Here is a 19,861-nt window from a genome sequence, read left to right on the forward strand (position 1 = left end):
TTTGCTGCTTCACTTAAGCAAGCATCGTTTGTGAATACGGACGAGTTATAGAGCTAGATCTATAATAGTATTTAATCAAAACATTAAAACGGCTACAATTCGTATTTTTATCCACCTGTAACAAGAGTAGGTCAGCCTTTCGTAACGTATATTTTGCTATCTGTACGATCCAAAATGGCGGCGTCCTCCGTTGCTATGCAGTTCATTAGCTCATTCGGACACAATGGAGGCGAATACAGTGGGCTCGGTTTGACCCTTTAAAGGTCTAGCCAGGCCTGTTCATCTCCGCGAGTTTACATCGAAAACAAAACACGCACGATGGCCCACCTACAGGATACTATTCGACAAGGCCTCACATACGAGCGAACATTGACTCACGCACGCGTGTTCTTGTGTATGATGGAAGAAAATAAAGAAAATGGTGTACTAAATACTGTGCAGTATTTAACTGCCTAAATAATAATAAAAACACAGAATGTATTTTTTAAGTTGCCTCAAGACACTGAGAGCTAAATAAGTAGTTAATATTATTCATGATAATTCATGCTAAATCATGTATTTCCTCCGCCTTTTTCCGCAGTTTGGCACCTCACGTCACATCATTTTACCGAAGTCAGCCCTATAGCTTCGGCGCAGTGCCGATCACTGACGTTTGTCAACAAAATGGTGCTTGACTCTTGAGACAGGCTAAATTACACCATATTGTTAATGACATTGAGCATACATTTTTTTAAATACCTTCGCGAAGTAAAACTTCTGTACGTAGTACTTATTATTATTTATTTATTTATTACACGTAAGGACGTGTACATAAGTGCCCTGGAAAGGGTCTAAGTACTGTGTGCTTGCTTAACATGAGTTTACGTTAGGTATGCTCGCTAGCGAGTACGTCAAAAAAAATTAAGAAGATTTTATTTCTTGAAAGTAGCCGCTAGGGGCGCTGCACAATATGTCATAAATTTTTTTACGCAGAATGTTATTTCACTTTATAGACCTACTGCTTCATCTATATTGTGAGAGATGCAGTCGAATTGTAATCACCACTTTAGGTGCTTTAGGCTGAGTTCCCAATGACGCGCTGGGCACAGCAGAGCGGACTTTACATACTTTGCACCCCGGTTTCGCTCGGGTTCAATAGACATCCTTATGAAGGCCTGCTGTGTCAGATCAACCGTAGAGTTAGTAGTAGTCGATTCTAACAAAATTCGTTCGCACGAATGTGCGAAACGTCCCTTTTCAATAATAAAAATAATATTATTTTAGTATGCGTTCGTTTAACGATAAAGTTTTTCTTTGACAGACAAAATAACACGCGGTTACTAGTTCTCGAAGGTGTCGATTCGCACGCGATTTTAATACTTTTAATACATCCGGGCGAAACGCATACTAAAATAATATTATTATTATTGAAAAGGGACGTTTCGCACATTCGTTCCTGTTTCAAAAACCGAGATAAAAAACTATCCTATGTCCTTTCCCAGGACTCAAACTATCTCTATACTAAATTTCATCAAAATCGGTTCAGTGGTTTAGGCGCGAAAGCAAGACAGGCAGAGTTACTTTCGCATTAATAATATTCTTAGATTAAATTAGAACTTTCAAATCGTCATGTTATTAGAGATGCAGTCTAGGGTGGTACATAGTTACCTGCCAAGTAACTGTCTATTCATTTTCCTATTTTTCTGGTTTATCTAGCTAGAGTCTTAACTGATTGTAATTTTTCTCCAACAGTTGGTGGGTTCCCCTTGCGGTCACCACGGCCAGTACACCTTCTACAAAGCCATCAGACTCTGCGGAGAGAAGGACCGCATCATTGCCATCGGAGACTTCTTCTTTGTCAGGATATGGCAGGACTCTGAGCTGGTCTCCGTCGGTAAGTGCTGCTTTATTATCACTTTAATTCGCATAAGAGGTCTCACAGTGCGCATGGACGCACAGGGTGACACACGAACCAATCTCAAAGCTCCATTCAACGCTGTGCGTTCGATTTGCTGCTTCACTTAAGCAAGCATCGTTTGTGAATACGGGCGTAAGACTCCACTGGAGGAGACCCTCTGTTTGTCAGAGGCAAAAGAGAGGATTTGATCGTTTTGACCATCAATCCTTAATTTTTAAGTGACCCCTATGGATTGGAAACACATTATGGAATTTTTTTATCATATTGGTCACTTAAAAATTAGGGATTGATGGTGAAAACGTACATAAGACTCCTATTTCCCCTCTATTTACCTCTCTTTCCCACCGTTGCACTCCTAACTCCAAGTCAGGATCTATAGTTTAACCGTCAAAAAAACCAACCAGTTACGACCTAGTTTGGTAAGAAAGTACAACTGGTACATCATCTTTTCATGTCATTAGTCTCCACTCTCCACTGCTGGAGAACGATCCTGTCTAATTTACTAGAAGCAAAGATGATTTGACGCAACTGGTTATATTTTTTTTGATAATAACGACCAGTGTTTACGGGAATATTCTCACCTCTTTTTTAATGGGGAAGCTCTTAGCCTGCACCTCATGTGATGGAAAATGATGAATGATGATCTGGCCGAAGGTAGAGCAAGCTTCACCCGAAATCCTCAACAACAAAGTAATCGCTCATTCTCACGGAAATCCAGTTTTTCGGACTTTTTTTTATCCACAACGAGGAAGCTCTTGGCCTGTATCTCACCTGATGGTAAGTGACGATCAGGCCGAAGGTGGAAGCGAGCTTCACCCGGAATCCTCAACCACGGAGGAACTGGCTATCTTACCTCTAACTGCCGGAACACAACAATGCTGTTAACATTGTTGTTATGGCGACAGACTTAGGTAAGATGGTGGTAGCTAGCCAGGCGGACTTAGAACAAGCCCTACCACCAACAAAACCGAACAGAAAAATCTGCCCCCACTGGGAATCGAACCCGGGACTTCTGCGTCTGAAGCAGGTGGTCTTACCACTAGACTGCAGAGGCCGTACTGTCAGGTGAAAACACAGTCATTTGTTGTGATTTTGCGGGACCAGTATACGGGATCCTGCAAAAAACCCGTTGGAACACAAGCCCCAATCATTCTTCTGAGGATATCTTTCTTCCAATTGCCGAAACATTGACTTAAGTAACCCCAATATTTCCTTCTTCTTCATGGAAACTGATCACAGCCTTCCTTCCAGGTGAACTCCAACTGCTGTGGACCGACAGGATCTCCGGCCAGACCCTGGTCAGCCTCCGACTGTACTTCCTGCCAGAGAACACTCCTGACGGTCGAAGCCAGCATGGAGAGGTAAGAAAACAGCTTCTAGTCTTAATTTAATTTTGACAGAGATTTCGCATTTCCCAAGAAATACTAGTGTTTTGAAACCTTTTTGAAACCAAGATGAGCAAGCAAGTACCGAGAAGAAACGCCGCGTAGCAAACCATTCTTTGAGACGAAGCTGCGGACGAATTCGCGGTTCTGTTTCAATGACCCCGGAGGATACCGTCGGGTTTTAGTGGGCATATCTCCAGGCTCGCCCGATAGTCCCACATAACCCACTGACCGTCGCCATTGGCCTGTGGGTATGCGCAAAGCGTTTCCCGATGGAAAAAAGGGACAAACCATTCTCGCCTCTCGTTCCCACTGCAACTCCTGTGTAGCCAGGATCTACAGCTTGACCGCAAAACCAAGGCACAGGAGCGTTTTGACAGTAATGTCAAACTGTCACCGAATATCACGAGCACGAAGCAGCGTGCAAAAGCTAGTGTACACTAAATTTTAAATAGGAAAGATTTCTTTGTTTGTTTACATTGAATAGGCTCCAAAAGTACTGGACCGATTTGAAAAATTCTTTCACCATTTGAATCGTACATTATTTCTCATGAACATAGAAACGAAACTCGCCGGACCAGCTAGTTACCAATATGGTGTGAAGTTTATTGTTTTGCTCCCGGCGAGGTTCGAACCCGCACACGCTATTCTGTGGTTTAATAAGCCATGAATATAAACAAACATGGCTGACCCGTTCCATCGAAACCAGTTTGTCAGCATGATTTATTAATCAAATAAATATCACAGTTGTTTGATGTGGTTGCCAATTTGGATGATTTCAAACTTAGAGAATTAATGATATCAAATCATCATGATCAATTATTACGAGTTAGTAGTGTATTAATTAAGCATTTACATAATGTGAATAATTAATTATGTATGTTTGTCACGTATTCACGGTGTAACCGCTGAACCGATTTTGATGAATTTTGGTGTAGAGGTACATTGGACAATGGAAAAGGATATGAGGTACTTTTTGTGGCAAAAAAACATGCAAAAGGGTTTGAAATGGGGTTGAAAGTTTGTATTATAGAAGCCATTCAAGTTGGAGGCTTTATGTTTAAATGATTTTGGTTGGAAATAAAGAATTTCTTAAGCAATTTAGGTAGTTTAGATTTTACGACCACTTGATCGCACAAGATGAAAAGTCTTTATGTGATGTGATATTTCCTAAAAGTATGCAGACAAACCCGCAGGCTTTAAGCTAGCAAATACTATAAGTAAAAATCGTGACTTCATTAGGTAGGTAATTAATGTATTCCTATTTTTGTAAGCAATTTTGTTTAGAGGAGACGTTATCTGGCCAAATCGATCATAAAGGTCAATAATAACGTGTATGTCGACTCCTTGTAACAAAACTCAAAGTAATTTAAAAATAAATGTGCAGTATCATGTCACCTCTTTAATCTATTATCGAAAACTTTAAAAAAAGAACACAAACATCGCGCGGAAACCTCAAAAATTGAGTGCGGTGCGAAGTGCGCGTTGCCGTCCCGCTCGCACTTGAGCGGTTCGTCGCGCCGTCTCTTTCTAATCCCTATTTGGTAACGCCAACTATTTTCATGGATGAAATTACGGGTAGGATTTGGCGGGAAACACAAGCGATAGCGAGTTTACTTGCGGTAGCGATTCTTAGAAGTATTGACTTTTTGACCTACTTTACAAAAATGTGACACAGGAATTTGTGTTCTGTTTGATTATGTTAGAACTCAAGTTTGTTTGAAACATAATGATAAGTATGAGGTATTTGATTCACCGTCTGTCGATGAGTCATTAATTATTATTATGTCACTGTTATTGTTTAGTAATGACATTTTTAGTATTGCATTTGCATCGCAATTTGTAAGGTTGGATTTTGTTGTTACTTCACTCTTCACACTAAAATGAGCGAGCGGATTTTGATGAAACATCATTTTAGAGAAATAGGCAAAATTTACTCAGGCTTCTTTTTTTCGAAATCGAGTGCAAATCTTAGTTAAAAATTTAAACGTAACTCAACAAAATAAAACCTTTTTTATGCAGAACAAGGCAGGTATTTGACCGCAGTCGCACCTGATGTTAAGTGATATGCAGTCTATGATGGTATTTATTTTGTTCTGGTGGTGGTGACACACATTTATCTTAACTATTCTGCTCAATTCACAGTTTTTAATCTTTATCTATGCAAAATACATTGAAAACGAACCTTCCTACAGGAACCTTCCCACTTTATTATAATAATCTCGCCATAAAAACCCATAACACACACTTCCAGCTTAATTTTAAAAATCATTTTATTTACGATCCAATATAAATTTTCCTTGGACCATACGGCAATACCTATGCTGCAGGATGCAAGCTGAATTGGACGTTGTGCGGTCGCAATAACGGCGGGAATCGCTTGGGTAGTGCGAAGAGTAATTTTGTTGAACGCTATGGGATTTTTGTAGCGCGCGCAAAAGATTTTGAGTATTTGTTGATTATTATTCTTTGTTTGAATTTTTGAGAATATTTTAATGTATTTTTAGGATTGTTAACAATTTTTGTTGAACGCTATGGGATTTTTGTAGCGCGCGCAAAAGATTTTGAGTATTTGTTGATTATTATTCTTTGTTTGAATTTTTGAGAATATTTTAATGTATTTTTAGGATTGTTAACAATTTTAATTTAAATTGTAATTTGACTTGTGAATGAAACATTGTAAGTTTATTGCAGTGTAATTCAATAGTATCTTATCACTGTAGAGATAAGGGTATGAAGGAATTCAATGCCTATTTTTAGTTTGAATTTTTGTAAATCACGAGTACTGTTAGTCGAGTATAATTTAGAATAATAAATTGTTAAGTATAATTATCAACGCTATTTCATTCGTGAGACTTTACGTAAACAGGAAACAGTTAACAAATGGGAACAATTAAATAGTTTGATGTTATTATTCTTATTATCTATTATCGTATAAAAATAACGGTAATAATTGATACTTAATTTATTAAGATAACCTATCACCCGACCTCTACTCTAACATAAGCATTTAGCTTAGCTATAAAATTATAGTAATTATTACTAAAAGATACTTTGTTCACTACAAAATTAAATTAGTTTCTTAAAAACTCTACTCTTTAAAAATATTTACCATTTATTTTTTGAAAACCTGAAGTAATTTAAAAGTAATAATAATAGCAAGTACCAAGACCGTTAACTCCGGTACACAATACATTCGCTCTGCGACGCGCCATGTGACGACTTCAGAACAGAGGTGCAGTTGAGTCGCCGTGGAATATTTTTTTTTATTACAATTAAATTTAAAATGCATTTTAATTTGAATAAAGGCAGCATAGATAAGAGGGTTTTAGTGAAAAATGGATAGTTTTTATCGGAAAACACACGAAACATATAATTTAACGACACAATTTAAGTAATCTATTTGATTTTACTTAAAATGTATCTAGAATTTGGAATATCAATTTTATAATATTTTGCGCACTATGCCTATTATTAAAAAAAAATGCAATTAAATTTTTTAACGTGTAAATGAATTACATTGTACGAAATGTTCAATATTTTTTATTTGTTTTTGCATCTAATTGAAATAATGTTAAAATATCAACTCAAAGTAAGGTTCCTTAATCATTGGGGTATTTTCTTAATTTTATCAAAATTATAAATTAAATAATATTCCATAATTCAATATAACATAAATAAAATAACTAAGTCAGTGAATCGATAGCAACTTCCTATTAATTATTATGATAAGAAACATAGATAGTGATGTAATTAGTTCTAATCATCTCTTATCGTTTATTAGAACATTATTTATCGATTGAAAAAATAAACTGCCTCAGACTTACGCACGCCCTTTCGTTTTTTTTTAAGGAAACGGGGTTATCGTTTTGGTAAATTCTTTGTTTAATTAAAATAGTAAGACACGGGTCTTAACGCGACGTTTATTAATGAGTTACATTATGTACTCACGGCTTGACGTTTCTACTATTTTAATATAGTAGGCCGAATCCTCCATTTTGTCTTTAGTAAATTATAGACGGTCATGTTCCTACAGTCGAGAATAAATTAAAAAAAACCATAAACCAACTTTAAAGCAGGTTAGGTTCATGTTTTGTTGGTACTTTAGTTGTGTACCCATAAAATTTTGACATCGCCTTTTATAAAAAAACAAACTTGCATTTTTTAGCATTTTGTTTATCACCAGCAAGTTTGAGAAACACTGCCAGCCTGCACGTAGGTATTTGAGCGCGTTATCGCGGGTTCATTCCCTGTGTAAATAACTGATAACGCACCGGACTGCTTTAGTACAGTCGAATGCAACAGTTTTGTGATCGCTGCGATAATTTCACTGATGAATGAATTAACTAAGTGATAATTATTTTGGACTCAGCGGTCATTATTTTTTGATATTTTTATTGGAAGAGCTGTTGTATTTGTTTATTATGGTCTTTCATTATAAATTATTCTGAAATATGCTTTGCTTGAATGAAATAAAACATCAATCATTTTTGAGGATTATCAAATATTTACCTATGTTTTAAACAAGGTGTGTTAATTACAGTGTAAAAATTAGTCATTGATTTTAATTATTGACTGCATTTTTTTAATAGAAGCCCTTGGCTGCAGCCTGCATCTCACCTTCAAGTCTGATTGGTTAATTTCAATATTAATTTAAAGCTAATCACAGATCATAAATTACTTTCGTCATCCTGTATTACTGGATCCAGCAAAACTTGACTGCGGTGGAAACGAGCCTTTGGTTCGGACTTTGATCTAGCTTTAAAGCAAGAACTGTTATCTTAATAGACAAATAAATATATATTTCGCGCTCACTTGTACAGAAAGTAATAATAATCGTACATTGTAAGTCATTGGTACAGAACACGGTTTTTAAATATCCATGTCGATAAGCAGCTATGTACTTCTACGTTTCTCAAACTTGTTGTTTAGGTGACAGGTAACTGTAAAACAAAAGGTCAAATTGTTTACTTTTAAACTTATTGTTTACATTGTAGGTCTAGGAATTTTATATTTTGTAGTAGTTTATATATTTAGGTTTTTCTGTTAAAACAGGGATTCGTGACTTGAAAGTCCCCCTAAAGTGAATTTTTATGAAAAAAATATTTTCATGTAATAATTATGTATTTACATGTATTGTTATAAATTTTAAATTCAAATAAATCATCGAATATTTAATCAGTATTTAACATAGTACATAATTAATTTATCGTCATTTAACTGCATCGTTTAATCAAATCATTAGCTTAATATTTAGAATACTCAATTATTTTACATTATTGTTTATTTTAATTAAAACCGATAAAATATAGTTGAAGTTCATTCAACCTAATGTAATTTGCTGTTAATTTCTAATCTGTAATCACTGTTTGCATAATTAATTTAATTTAAATTAAATAAACACCAGGAATCAATTTATCTATGTTCTACATAGTCTAGTCTCCACATTATACATTTATTACTCAATTTACATAATTATCTACTATAATCTGATATTTATTATTAACTAGCTTTCCCCCCGCGGCTTCGCTCGCGTGGAATTTTGTCTGTCACAGAAAAACTAGATCGCACGCGTCCCTGTTTCAAAAACCGGGATAAAAAACTATCCTATGTCCTTTCCCGGGACTCAATCTCTATGCCAAATTTCATCTAAATCGGATCAATGGTTTTAGCGTGAAAGCAAGACAGACAGAGTTACTTTCGCATTTAATTATTAGTCCATATAGATATTAGTATACATAGATTGAAATATTTATAAACTGCAGTAATATAACAGTGTCTTGTGTTAACTCATTCAGTACAGGAATAATAAACTGACAAACATTCCGTCATTAAAAAACAAACATCGTTTATTGTTTTATTTAATTGGACAATGATAGTGATTGCATCAAGTAAGATTTGTGTTTGAAATAATAATTGTATTTCACATTTTTAATATTAAAGTGATTAGTATTTGTACCTCGGTACATGTTTTAACCAAAAATCGAAGATGTCATTTTGTATAAGTAAAAAAATACACATTTCTATTATGTATATTTGCGAATAATTCGTTGAAATGTGTATAATATGCACCAGCGTGGATTTTGGATCTATTGAAATAGTTACTAAAATATTATGTTATTTTATTTTACTTTCAGTATAATTTTCTGTATTTATTTCTGACTGAATCTTTTACTATCATGTTGTTTTTAACAACTAAAAGGTCACAACAACTCACAAATTTCGTGTCAGACGTTATAAGAAAATATCTATCTATCAAAATCTATTTCAATCATGTAAAAATATCGATTTTATCTATTTTTAGAATAAAAACTCTAAATCCGTTTCGACTCCACGGATTCTCAGTTAAGCAATTATTTACCAGTGAGCCAGTGACGCGGCGGCCAGGGCTGCCAACCGCGCGATTATATTTTTAATGATACCAACATTTGAATATTAAGTTTTGTCAAGTTGTCTATTCTTTGTGACGTCAGAGTCAGGTCATTCAATCAGCTGTTAAAGTCAAACTATTCTGAAACTTCAAGTGGCAAAAATAGGAATTAATAACCCAGTTTTGATAAGTGCCCTCCTGTAAATGTCTAAGGTTGTCTAACGTGGCAAAAGTCGGAACAAATATTCCAGTATTATTGATAGTAGCGCCCTCTTGACAATATCATAGCTGGGTCGGTTCAGTTTTGACGACAACTAAGTATACTTAAGACAGTACTAGCTTAGGCCCGCGGCTTCACCCGCGTAAAAGTTTAGTTTGTCACAGATCGTCATAAATTATTATTATGTTATTCTGGGTTATAAACTATAATACTGTAAAGTTTCATCAAAATCCGTTCAGTAGTTTTTGCGTGAAAGAGTAACAAACATGTTAACATCCAGAAATCCATACAAAACAGTAGGAGGAAGTACCTATAAAATCTATCTAAAAATCATTTTATAGTTGAATGAATGTTAAGTTTTGTCAAATTGTCTATTTGTCTATGACGTCAGAGGTCACTTGATCAGCTGTTAAAACAGTTTAGTTTGACTGACGTAGTTTAGTTAATTGTTTAGTTGTTAATTAATGTTTTTGGAGTAGTAATATTTATTATGCAAGAGCCTACCTACTAGTCTACAAGGTCTATTAATATTTATATAAATTACCATTATAAAGATAAAACCATTTTGATATAATTTTATTACTCCATGAGTTGTTCGGAGGGATAGTTTTTATCCTGGTATAAAAATATTTTTACAAATATACAAAATTATTTAGCAACTAGCGGCCGCCCGCGACTTCGTGCGCGTGGATCTCGTTTTACCCCCCCTTCATCTATCTTACGCGGTTCAGATTTTTTCATACAAATGTTTTTTCCCGCTAACTCCCGTTCCCGTGAGATTTTTGCAATATCCTGTTGTAACTAAGCTTTAAGTTTACTAAGGTACCTGCATGCCAAATTTCAAGAGTCTATCTTACGCGGTTTAGATTTTTTCATACAAATGTTTTTTCCCGCTAACTCCCGTTCCCGTGGGAATTTAGCAATATCCTGTTGCAACTAAGCTTTAAGTTTACTAAGGTACCTGCATGCCAAATTTCAAGAGTATATCTTACGCGGTTTAGATTTTTTCATACAAATGTTTTTTCCCACTAACTCCCGTTCCCATAGGAATTTTGCAATATCCTGTTGTAACTAAGCTTTAAGTTTACTAAGGTACCTGCATGCCAAATTTCAAGCGTCTAACTAAAGCGGTTTAGATTTTTCGTACAAAAGGATTTTCCCGCTAATTCCCGTTCCCGTGGGAATTCCTAAGTATCCTATAACCTGCCCAGGAGTATGAAGAATAATTGTACCAAGTTTCGTTAAAATCCGTCAAGTGGTTTTTGTTTCTATAAGGAACATACAGACAGACAGACAGACAGACAGACAGACAGACAGACAGACAGACAAAAAATTTACTGATTGCATTTTTGGCATCAGTATCGATCACTAATCACCCCCTGATAGTTATTTTGAAAATATATTTCATGTACAGAATTGACCTCTCTACAGATTTATTATAAGTATAGATAAAAAAACAGAGTGAAATTGAAATGTTAAAATGTTACATACATTATTATTTTTTATTGTTGTTGACCTTGCATATTAACGTAAAGGACAGTCAGTATTGGTAAATATTCTTCTTTTGTTCTAATAACACTTATGCACACATTGTTTTGTGTAAGTGAAATTCTGACATTGCTATTCACTTTTTGACAAATATTACAATACAATATTTATAATATAACCTTTATGCTTATTAATAAAAATAAAAGTCTCAAGTGTTGGGTCTCTTTTTAACACTGGCCAGTAGGCCTACTTTTTAGCGATAAACCCATACTTTTGTCGTCTAAAATCATCGATAAAGTTTTATCACGGCGGGCATCCTAGCCCGGCTGCAGTTGCTTTCTCATCTGAGTTTTTTGGCTCTAATAAAGTATGAACTTTTCATGTTAAATTCATACTTGAGTGGAATATGACCACACTCAAGCTCAATTCAAAAACATAACCCTCCTTTTGGCGCAGTCGGGTAATCGGGTCAAATGAACCAATGTTAAGTCAGAGTGTCTCCTTAGCATTCAATAGGAAAAACTATGTAGGTACATAAATGTTTTTAATTTTATAAAGAAGTTAGTTTCTAGGTATTTTTAATGTATCGATGCAGCAATGCAACATAGTGTAGTGATATCCATAAGCTTGCTTAATGTTAATGATTTTAATAAAGATATTTTACTTTTATGAGTTATAATAATAAATTACATTGTATTGTAAGTTTGTAGGTACTTATTTAAATTCACATAATTGAAGGTTAAAAGGTTAACATTAAGTTATATCCAAAATTTTTGTATGATACCGGTCTTATGACGAAAATTGATTTTTGATTGACAGACAGATACTGTTTATAGTAATTATCTTAAAGACGCTGGCCTGACAGATTGGGGAAGCCTGCTGTTCGCATATTTGTCCCTTCCTTAGTACCTTTTACGACATCGACGAGACGAGTGGGGGTGGTTCTATTCAACTCTGCTGGGGAACCAAACTATACAGATATACTCTTGCTTTTGCGCCTACACAAAAACTGATATGTTATAACAGAAACTAGAACTATTTAGGCATTTTTTTAAATTGATTTTAAACAAAATATTTTTTATTTGTTTGTTAACTTGTCGCTAACACTGAGGACACGCCTTCACCAGTAGAAAGTGGCATGTGACCCGTGACGTTACTGTCATGCGACAAACCAAACTGGTTTTAGATGAATGGCGGTCCTTAGGCGATGACGGCAAAGTAATGACGTTTAATTTTCAACAGGGATAATTTTTATCCCAGGATAAAATTTGTTTAAAACTTCTTGGAGTCGTTTGAAAATTACTTATTGCATTTTCAATGGGAATAGACATTACTTTTATCCTGGTATAAAAAATATTCATGATAGAGTAAAATATAATTTATTAACACTTTTTTTCCAATGAAGCCTAGCTAGACTGCAAACTGTTTGTATACCTATTTCAAATAAATAAAAATAATCACAATAATAATCAATCAAATTAACCCAAATTGACGTATGACGTCAATATAAATACCATTTTGCTGAACTACCAATTTTTTTGTTAAAAAAAACTATTTAACGTATCGCCTACTTAATTTACTTTTGATTTGTCGAAAAAAGTTAATTACGTTGGCATTGACAGGTAAATGCAGTAAAAAGTGTTCACTTGAAACTCATTTAACGCTTTTTTTTTACTCTACACTTAGGTATAGACAATGATATTATAGAACTATAGATATGTTACGTTCATAGAAATTACGATTTTAATCCGTGCCGAGCTATTCCAAATTGCACACATTGACAAATGTAACTGATAAGTGAAACAAAAGATACGAAATAGCACGCAAATGAAAGAGATAGCTATAGTTTTAACGATTCTGCACTAACTAATCTATGTCCGCAGCGCACGCATCCTTATCGCTCTAACGTCAAAACAAGATCGCTTTCTCTTTCTTAACTTGAACATGGCGTATGGCGTCTTGATTGTTTGCATAAATAATTGAAAATATAAATACTAAATAATTTTGCATAATCACATGTGGTAAGAGATCCCTTGTATTTTGTTTACTTTAGAGTCATAATTGGTACACTTTCGAAACACACACGATGGCATTTTTTATTTATTTTGGTAAGAACACAGGAACTTACGGTGTGGTACACGCGATTGCGCACAACGCAGGCCACACGAAGACTAAACACAAGACGTCCCAATTGGGACGTATTTGAGTATTCACAGCGCGAGCGCTTATAACATATCTGCTTTTGTTTTTTATTTATTTATTTATTTTATAGAAACCAACAGCGATACATTGAAAATATTAGTTATAAGATTTAGACTGATAGTATAGCCAATGAAAGGTTTCCCTTTTTATAAAAGTACATTGTTGTTGGGAAAAAATATGAATAAAAGATGTTAAAAAATAATAATAATTAAAAATAACAAAAACTCACAAAGAAGCAATTCATTGCGTCAATAATAGTCAATGGTTTCTGAGTGCCTTAATGACGTCCCTTTTAACTGTAAATTTAGTACTTGCAAAAAGGTCGATGTGTGCAAATTGTTTATTGAATGCACTAACAAGTCGCGACAAGACTGAGTTTCGATTGTAATTTGTATAGTGCTGGGGAGTATCCAACAAAGATACGTTGCGGGTGCGATATTTCGGAGTACGAAACGTGATCATCGAGACCAAGTCCGGGCAGTCAATCCTGCTATTCACTACATCGGACAACAAAGCCATGTCCAGGACAACACGCCTGTGCTCCAGAGATAAGAGGTTATGCTCAATACAGCTTTCTGTGTAACTACTAATGCTATTACGACAGCGAAAGTTGAGGTGATTTATAAATATTTTTTGAATTCGTTCAAGACGGTTTTTGTAAACTTTGTATTGCGGAGACCATACGGAACCAGCATATTCCAAGACACTTCTAACGTATGCAAAATACACCATTTTGATTGCATCGATATCTGAGAATGGCTTACAGATGCGAAGAACAAAACCCAGATTTTTGTAAGCTTTGCCGATAACATATTCAATATGGTCGGATAGTATCATTTTATGATCGAAATACACGCCTAGATCCCTTACATTTAGTTTTCGACTGATTTCTACTCCATCGAAGTGATAACTGTGTGTGACCGGCTTTGGTTTCCGCGTAAATGTTATACACTCACACTTACCTGCATTGACAGTTATATTATTTTGCCTATAGTACTGAAGCAAACGATCCAAGTCCTTTTGTATTAAATTTTTATATAATATCATTGGGTATAGACGACAGCATATCCAGGTAACTAAAAATCTTATTAAAATTGTTCACAATAAAAATGTGAGTTATGAAGAAAAAAACGAGAAAAACAAAGGATAGTTTTTATCCCGGTTTTTGAAAGGGGATATTCACGCAAAGTGCGGAGAAAATGAAATAAAATCAAAATATTTATTATATTAGGCCTTTTTCAACACACATTCAGCACACACACGTGCCAAATATTCTTAGCTTGCCCCACGAAAACCTAGTTTATTTAAAACTAGCGGCCGCCCGCGACTTCGTACGCGTGGATCCCGTTTTACCCCCTTAGGGGTGGAGTTTCGTAAAATCCTTTCTTCGCGGATGCCTACGTCATAACATCTACCTGCATGCCAAATTTCAGCCCGATCCGTCCAGTGGTTTGGGCTGTGCGTTGACAGATCGCTACGTCAGTCAGTCAGTCCAAAGGTATCTTTATACTCAAGTAATATACTATTATAGTTTGATTGATTTATCTTATAAATAACTTTACACAAGTCTCTATCGCTTATTTGATCTTGATAGTATTTCTATAATAACATCTAGAACTCGTTTCGTTCCATTTTAATTAAAAATACATTAAAAACGAATAAAAAAATTGTTGCTTATAGAAGCGCAGTTTTTTTAAAAACGTTTTTTTTGTTTAAAATATAATAGGCACTATAAACTTCTTTTTTTTAATCTTTTGAAAAAGAAATTATGTAAACTCAAAATCCACTGGTTTGAAATTGAAACTTCTCGGTGTAAATCAATATAAAAAATCGAATGGTTGGGTTTTTGATGAATATGATTGAGTTTTAATTTATTAATGTGTTTAAATCTTTATTGCACATTTTAAGGTCAAGAGGTGTTCATAAAATGATTAATGAATTTGAAGTAAAAAAGTGTTATCTATCATGTAAAATGATTTTTTTTTATCATAGTGATAAAAACATTATTAGGTAAGTACGTCAATTCATTGATTTAAAATCCCATATCAGCGATATCACTATGAAGTCATAATGATATGGAAAAATCAATGAATATACATAAAAAATACATACAATCAAACATAGAACCTCCTCCTTTTTTGAAGTCGGTTAAATACTCAAATCATAAAGATAGGCCATAGATTAAAATCGATAAAATAAATACTCCTCAAAAATACGCAAAGAAAAAAAACTTATAACCGAGTTACGTCAGCTGTATTTATACAATCAAATGACCACTTAATTTCTTATTTAAATAAAGGCCAAAACCGCTTGAATGTAATTTTAAAGTCGTATAGATTTTTTTCTGCCTTTTATCTTGGAGGATAAGGTTGAATATCGCTTGGACGGTTCGGAAGATTCGACTCACGACCCATGTGCTTATATCATTACGGCGATTCCAAATTCAAACAGACTAATAGAACAACCTGTGCAGGCGAATTTGGGCTGTATTGCTGGAAGGTTAAAATCGATTTTCCTTTGTGGTTAAATGTTCGTTTGTGTTTGTGCCCGTAAAATTAGTTTTGCCTGTGTGCGTATATTAGACCGATGACTGTTGTAGGGTTGCAGCTCGGTTTCTAAATTATTTATTTGTTTACCGAAATCCTGCTAAGTTGAATTATCTTAATGATTTTACTAGATTTTGCCCGTAGCTTTGCACAGGTGAAGTTTCATGATTAAAAAATTCAAATTATGAACTTATACACTTTATGGTGCGAGTTTTTAGAACTTTAATGTGAAAGAATATCTTAGTATGAAAAACAGACATTTTATACCTTTGTTCCACTAACATTTACTTATCAACTCTGTAAAGTGATCATAAAAGCGACAATGACTAGGAACCAGTTTTGCAACTCTTTGAGTGCATTAATGTGACTGTGAACTATGTACTTTGTAACATTAGGTATTAACTTTATAAATACCATGTTTTACTAAAAGAAGATCAATTAGTAACCCAATTGCAATTAAGAAAACTTGACGAAAACATTACTAATGATATAAATGCACATTACCAAACGTAAAGTCCACTATCAACAACAAAAATGCATTTTATTTCGTATCGTACAAAATTTCCTGTGTAGGTATCGGCGTTTCCGAGTTGCGACCCGAGGGGTCTCAGTGGCATAAATATCAATACAATCGGGGTAATTTCTCTGGCTATATCGGGCTTAAGGCGGTGTGTGCACTGACGGTGCTCTGTAAAGTCGTGACTACACCGACCGTAGAAACGATATTTAGGTGTTAAATCTAGACTTAGGAATAGATTTAAAGCTATGATTAGTCTAAATATACAAATTCAAAAAAGTATAGACTTAAATCTTGAGTTTCGATTGAGTTTTAAACGACATTTCCTAAGATTTTCAAGTCTTGAGTCTGAATTACTAAAATCTTGAAACTAGATTAATTCTCAAACATACTTGAGGTCTTGGTCTAATTTCAATACATATTTAGACCAATCCTAGGACAAAATCTATGAGTAGTTTTTAACCGCCTTTAAAAAGGAGGAGGATCAATATTCGAATGTGAGTCGCTTTGTTAGGAGATTCATACAAAAGATCTAAATATTGCTTATTTTACTTAGTGTATAAACTTCCTAAATGTCATACGTGTGCAAAACACAATAGTTATGTGTGTTTTGACCCAATTGATAACATTTTATGCACTGTGCACTGCTGTTACGACGATAAAGTTTAAATTGTTTGAGTTATGAAATTTTCCAGGTTAGTAATGGACATTTGACTAGATTTTTTATACTGGGATAAAAAGTAACCTTGATAGATTTTTTTTGTCATTTTATTTAACTGTTTTTATGTATTTTTTTATACCGGTATAAAAATATTTTTCGATAACCCAAAAACCAGTCTCTAAACTAAGCTTCATCATCATCATCATCATCATCATCATCATCATCATCATTTCATCATCATCATTTCATCATCATTTCAGCCATAGGACGTCCACTGCTGAACATAGACCTCCCCTAATGCTTTCCACGTTGATCGATTGGTAGCGGCCTGCATCCAGCGCTTCTAACTCGCAAACTAAGCTTAAATGAACATAATTTACACTAAGAAATTTTTAAACTAAAACTCTTTAGTGAGGAAATAAAAACAAGGAAAACCTACTTCACCGATTGAACCAACCACAAAAAACTTGAAACCACGTCATTTCTTGCACCAAAAACCCAAAGCTCTATGAAAAACTATTTTCCCATATTATACAATTAAAATATAAGTTATCCATATCCAGCGTAATCTCGCAAGCAGGTAACACAGTATATATATTAATTTATCTACTGTGCAGGTAATAAGTATTTAAATAAAAAAAATGCTGCGACTATAAAAAAAATGGCGTCGACGGTCACATGGTCGCGCGGTGTGGTATGTAGCCGGGTGGGAGGTTAGTTTTTCTATTGCTATGTATTTTTTAAATTTCTTATGATTGAAAATTTATCATTTATGACAGTTACATTAGTTTTTGTTGGAAAAGTATATTACTTGTTCTTATTCGCGAGGAAAAAGTTTTTATGCTGCTAAACGTTGGTCAAATATTGATCAAGCATTAGAAGAAAAAAATACTGTGCCGGAAATCAGTATTTTAAATTTTTAAAGGTATTTTTTTATTAAATTTTATTAAAAATATTAATATTATTAATGTCGCTATTTTTTTTACTTAAATTAATGTTTTTTTTTTATAAATCTATCCATGCAAATCTCTATTAGATACTTATTATTATTGAAATATTTATTTATATTAGGATCAACATAAGTTAACAACGCAAATTATAGTATCCCTTTTACTTTAATTAAAACTATGTATTTGTAACAGATCTAAATAAAAACTAAAAATCGCTTACTTAGCGCTATCTAACTGCTACATACCACAACGCACTGAACCCTTGCGCGGGGGGAGGGGGGCGAGGTGGAAGCGAGACAGCAATATTACTTCCAAACGAATTCTATGGAGTAGTTTTGTTTGTTGTTTATTTTCAAGTTTTTTACAAATTCATCGAATATTTTTTTTAATTATTCGATGAATTTGTAATTTGCAGATGTGTGTGACATTAATCTATTGATAAAATAAAAGTTTTGATTAAGATTAATTTGAATTCACAATATTTCCTACCTAAAATACATTTCAATATAAAAAAACACTAAACAATTAGAACTTATTAAAACTAGAAAGTTGCTTAGTATTTTATTATTTACCCTTCAATATAAATAATTGTATAATAAATATTTTATTAAAGAAATCACTTACTTGCACTTACGTACATGAGAGAAAATCGAAATGATACACGATTATGAGTAAAAGTTTTACCGAAATAAATACGTTTAATTGTGCATGAAAACTTAACAAATGTTACGTTTACAGTCTTTACAGCGTGTTAATTAATATTACAAATGTAACATTTAACTTCCTAATACTTAATTTCTCAATTTGAAATAATTTCGATTTTATTTTCAACTAGCTTTTGCTTGCGGCTTTGCTCGTATGAAATTAAAATTGTCACAGATCGTTATAGCCGATAATAATTATGTTATTCTGATGTACTCGTATAAACAAAAATACCCACTGTAAAGTTTCATCAAAATCCGTTCAGTAGTTTTTGCGTGAAAGAGTAACATCATACAAACTTTCGCATTTAATACATTAGTAGGATTTAATTCTAGTTACCAATAAATCTTTGAATACTAAACATGTTTAATTCTGTTTTTTTTATAGGTATTTCAGACTTCTAAATATAAATCCAGCTCTAATAAATCTTCATTCCGTTGATTTATGACAAAATTATTTCGTGTGTATAATTTTCTGTTGTTTTTACATAGAACACTAGAATGGTTTGATGCAAGCTGTTTCTTTCCGTCAAAATAAAATAAACGAAACGCACAGAAAAATGTCCAACAATAAATTCTAATTGTAATTCATTGTTTGCTATAAATAGGGTTTCCAAATGATAACACAGCATGCAAATGTTCGTCTTAAAACGATTTTTTATAAATTACAATAAAGTTTTAAAATAAAATTATAATTGCAGTAGCGACTCCACTATACTCTGTGCGCGGTGAAAAAATATCGGCCGGCGCACACTCGCTGTGGCCAGGGCTGCCGCGAGCTTTAGTATTATTATTACATTGCATTTTATTTTGTTTTTTAGATAATTATTATTCGTGATTTTATTTATTATTATTTAATCTTTTTGCATTTAAATATTGTACAGTGGAGGACTTAATGCTGGGTCTACATTATCTACCAGTCAA

At 33.8% G+C, this 19,861-nt stretch overlaps 1 protein-coding gene across 1 annotated transcript in view; it reads left to right on the forward strand.

The window, feature by feature from the left end:
* LOC135085950 (AT-rich interactive domain-containing protein 5B-like) overlaps positions 1-19,861 on the forward strand; it is a 108,661-nt gene that overhangs the window by 39,150 nt on the left and 49,650 nt on the right. The window contains exons 2-3 of the mRNA XM_063980733.1: positions 1,732-1,873; positions 3,149-3,258. Of these exons, the coding sequence (XP_063836803.1) occupies positions 1,732-1,873; positions 3,149-3,258 (252 nt within the window). The remainder of the gene's footprint in view (positions 1-1,731; positions 1,874-3,148; positions 3,259-19,861) is intronic.

The sequence above is a fragment of the Ostrinia nubilalis genome, chromosome 30 (genome assembly GCF_963855985.1).
Source record: "Ostrinia nubilalis chromosome 30, ilOstNubi1.1, whole genome shotgun sequence".
In the NCBI taxonomy this organism is placed as follows: Eukaryota; Metazoa; Arthropoda; class Insecta; order Lepidoptera; family Crambidae; genus Ostrinia; species Ostrinia nubilalis.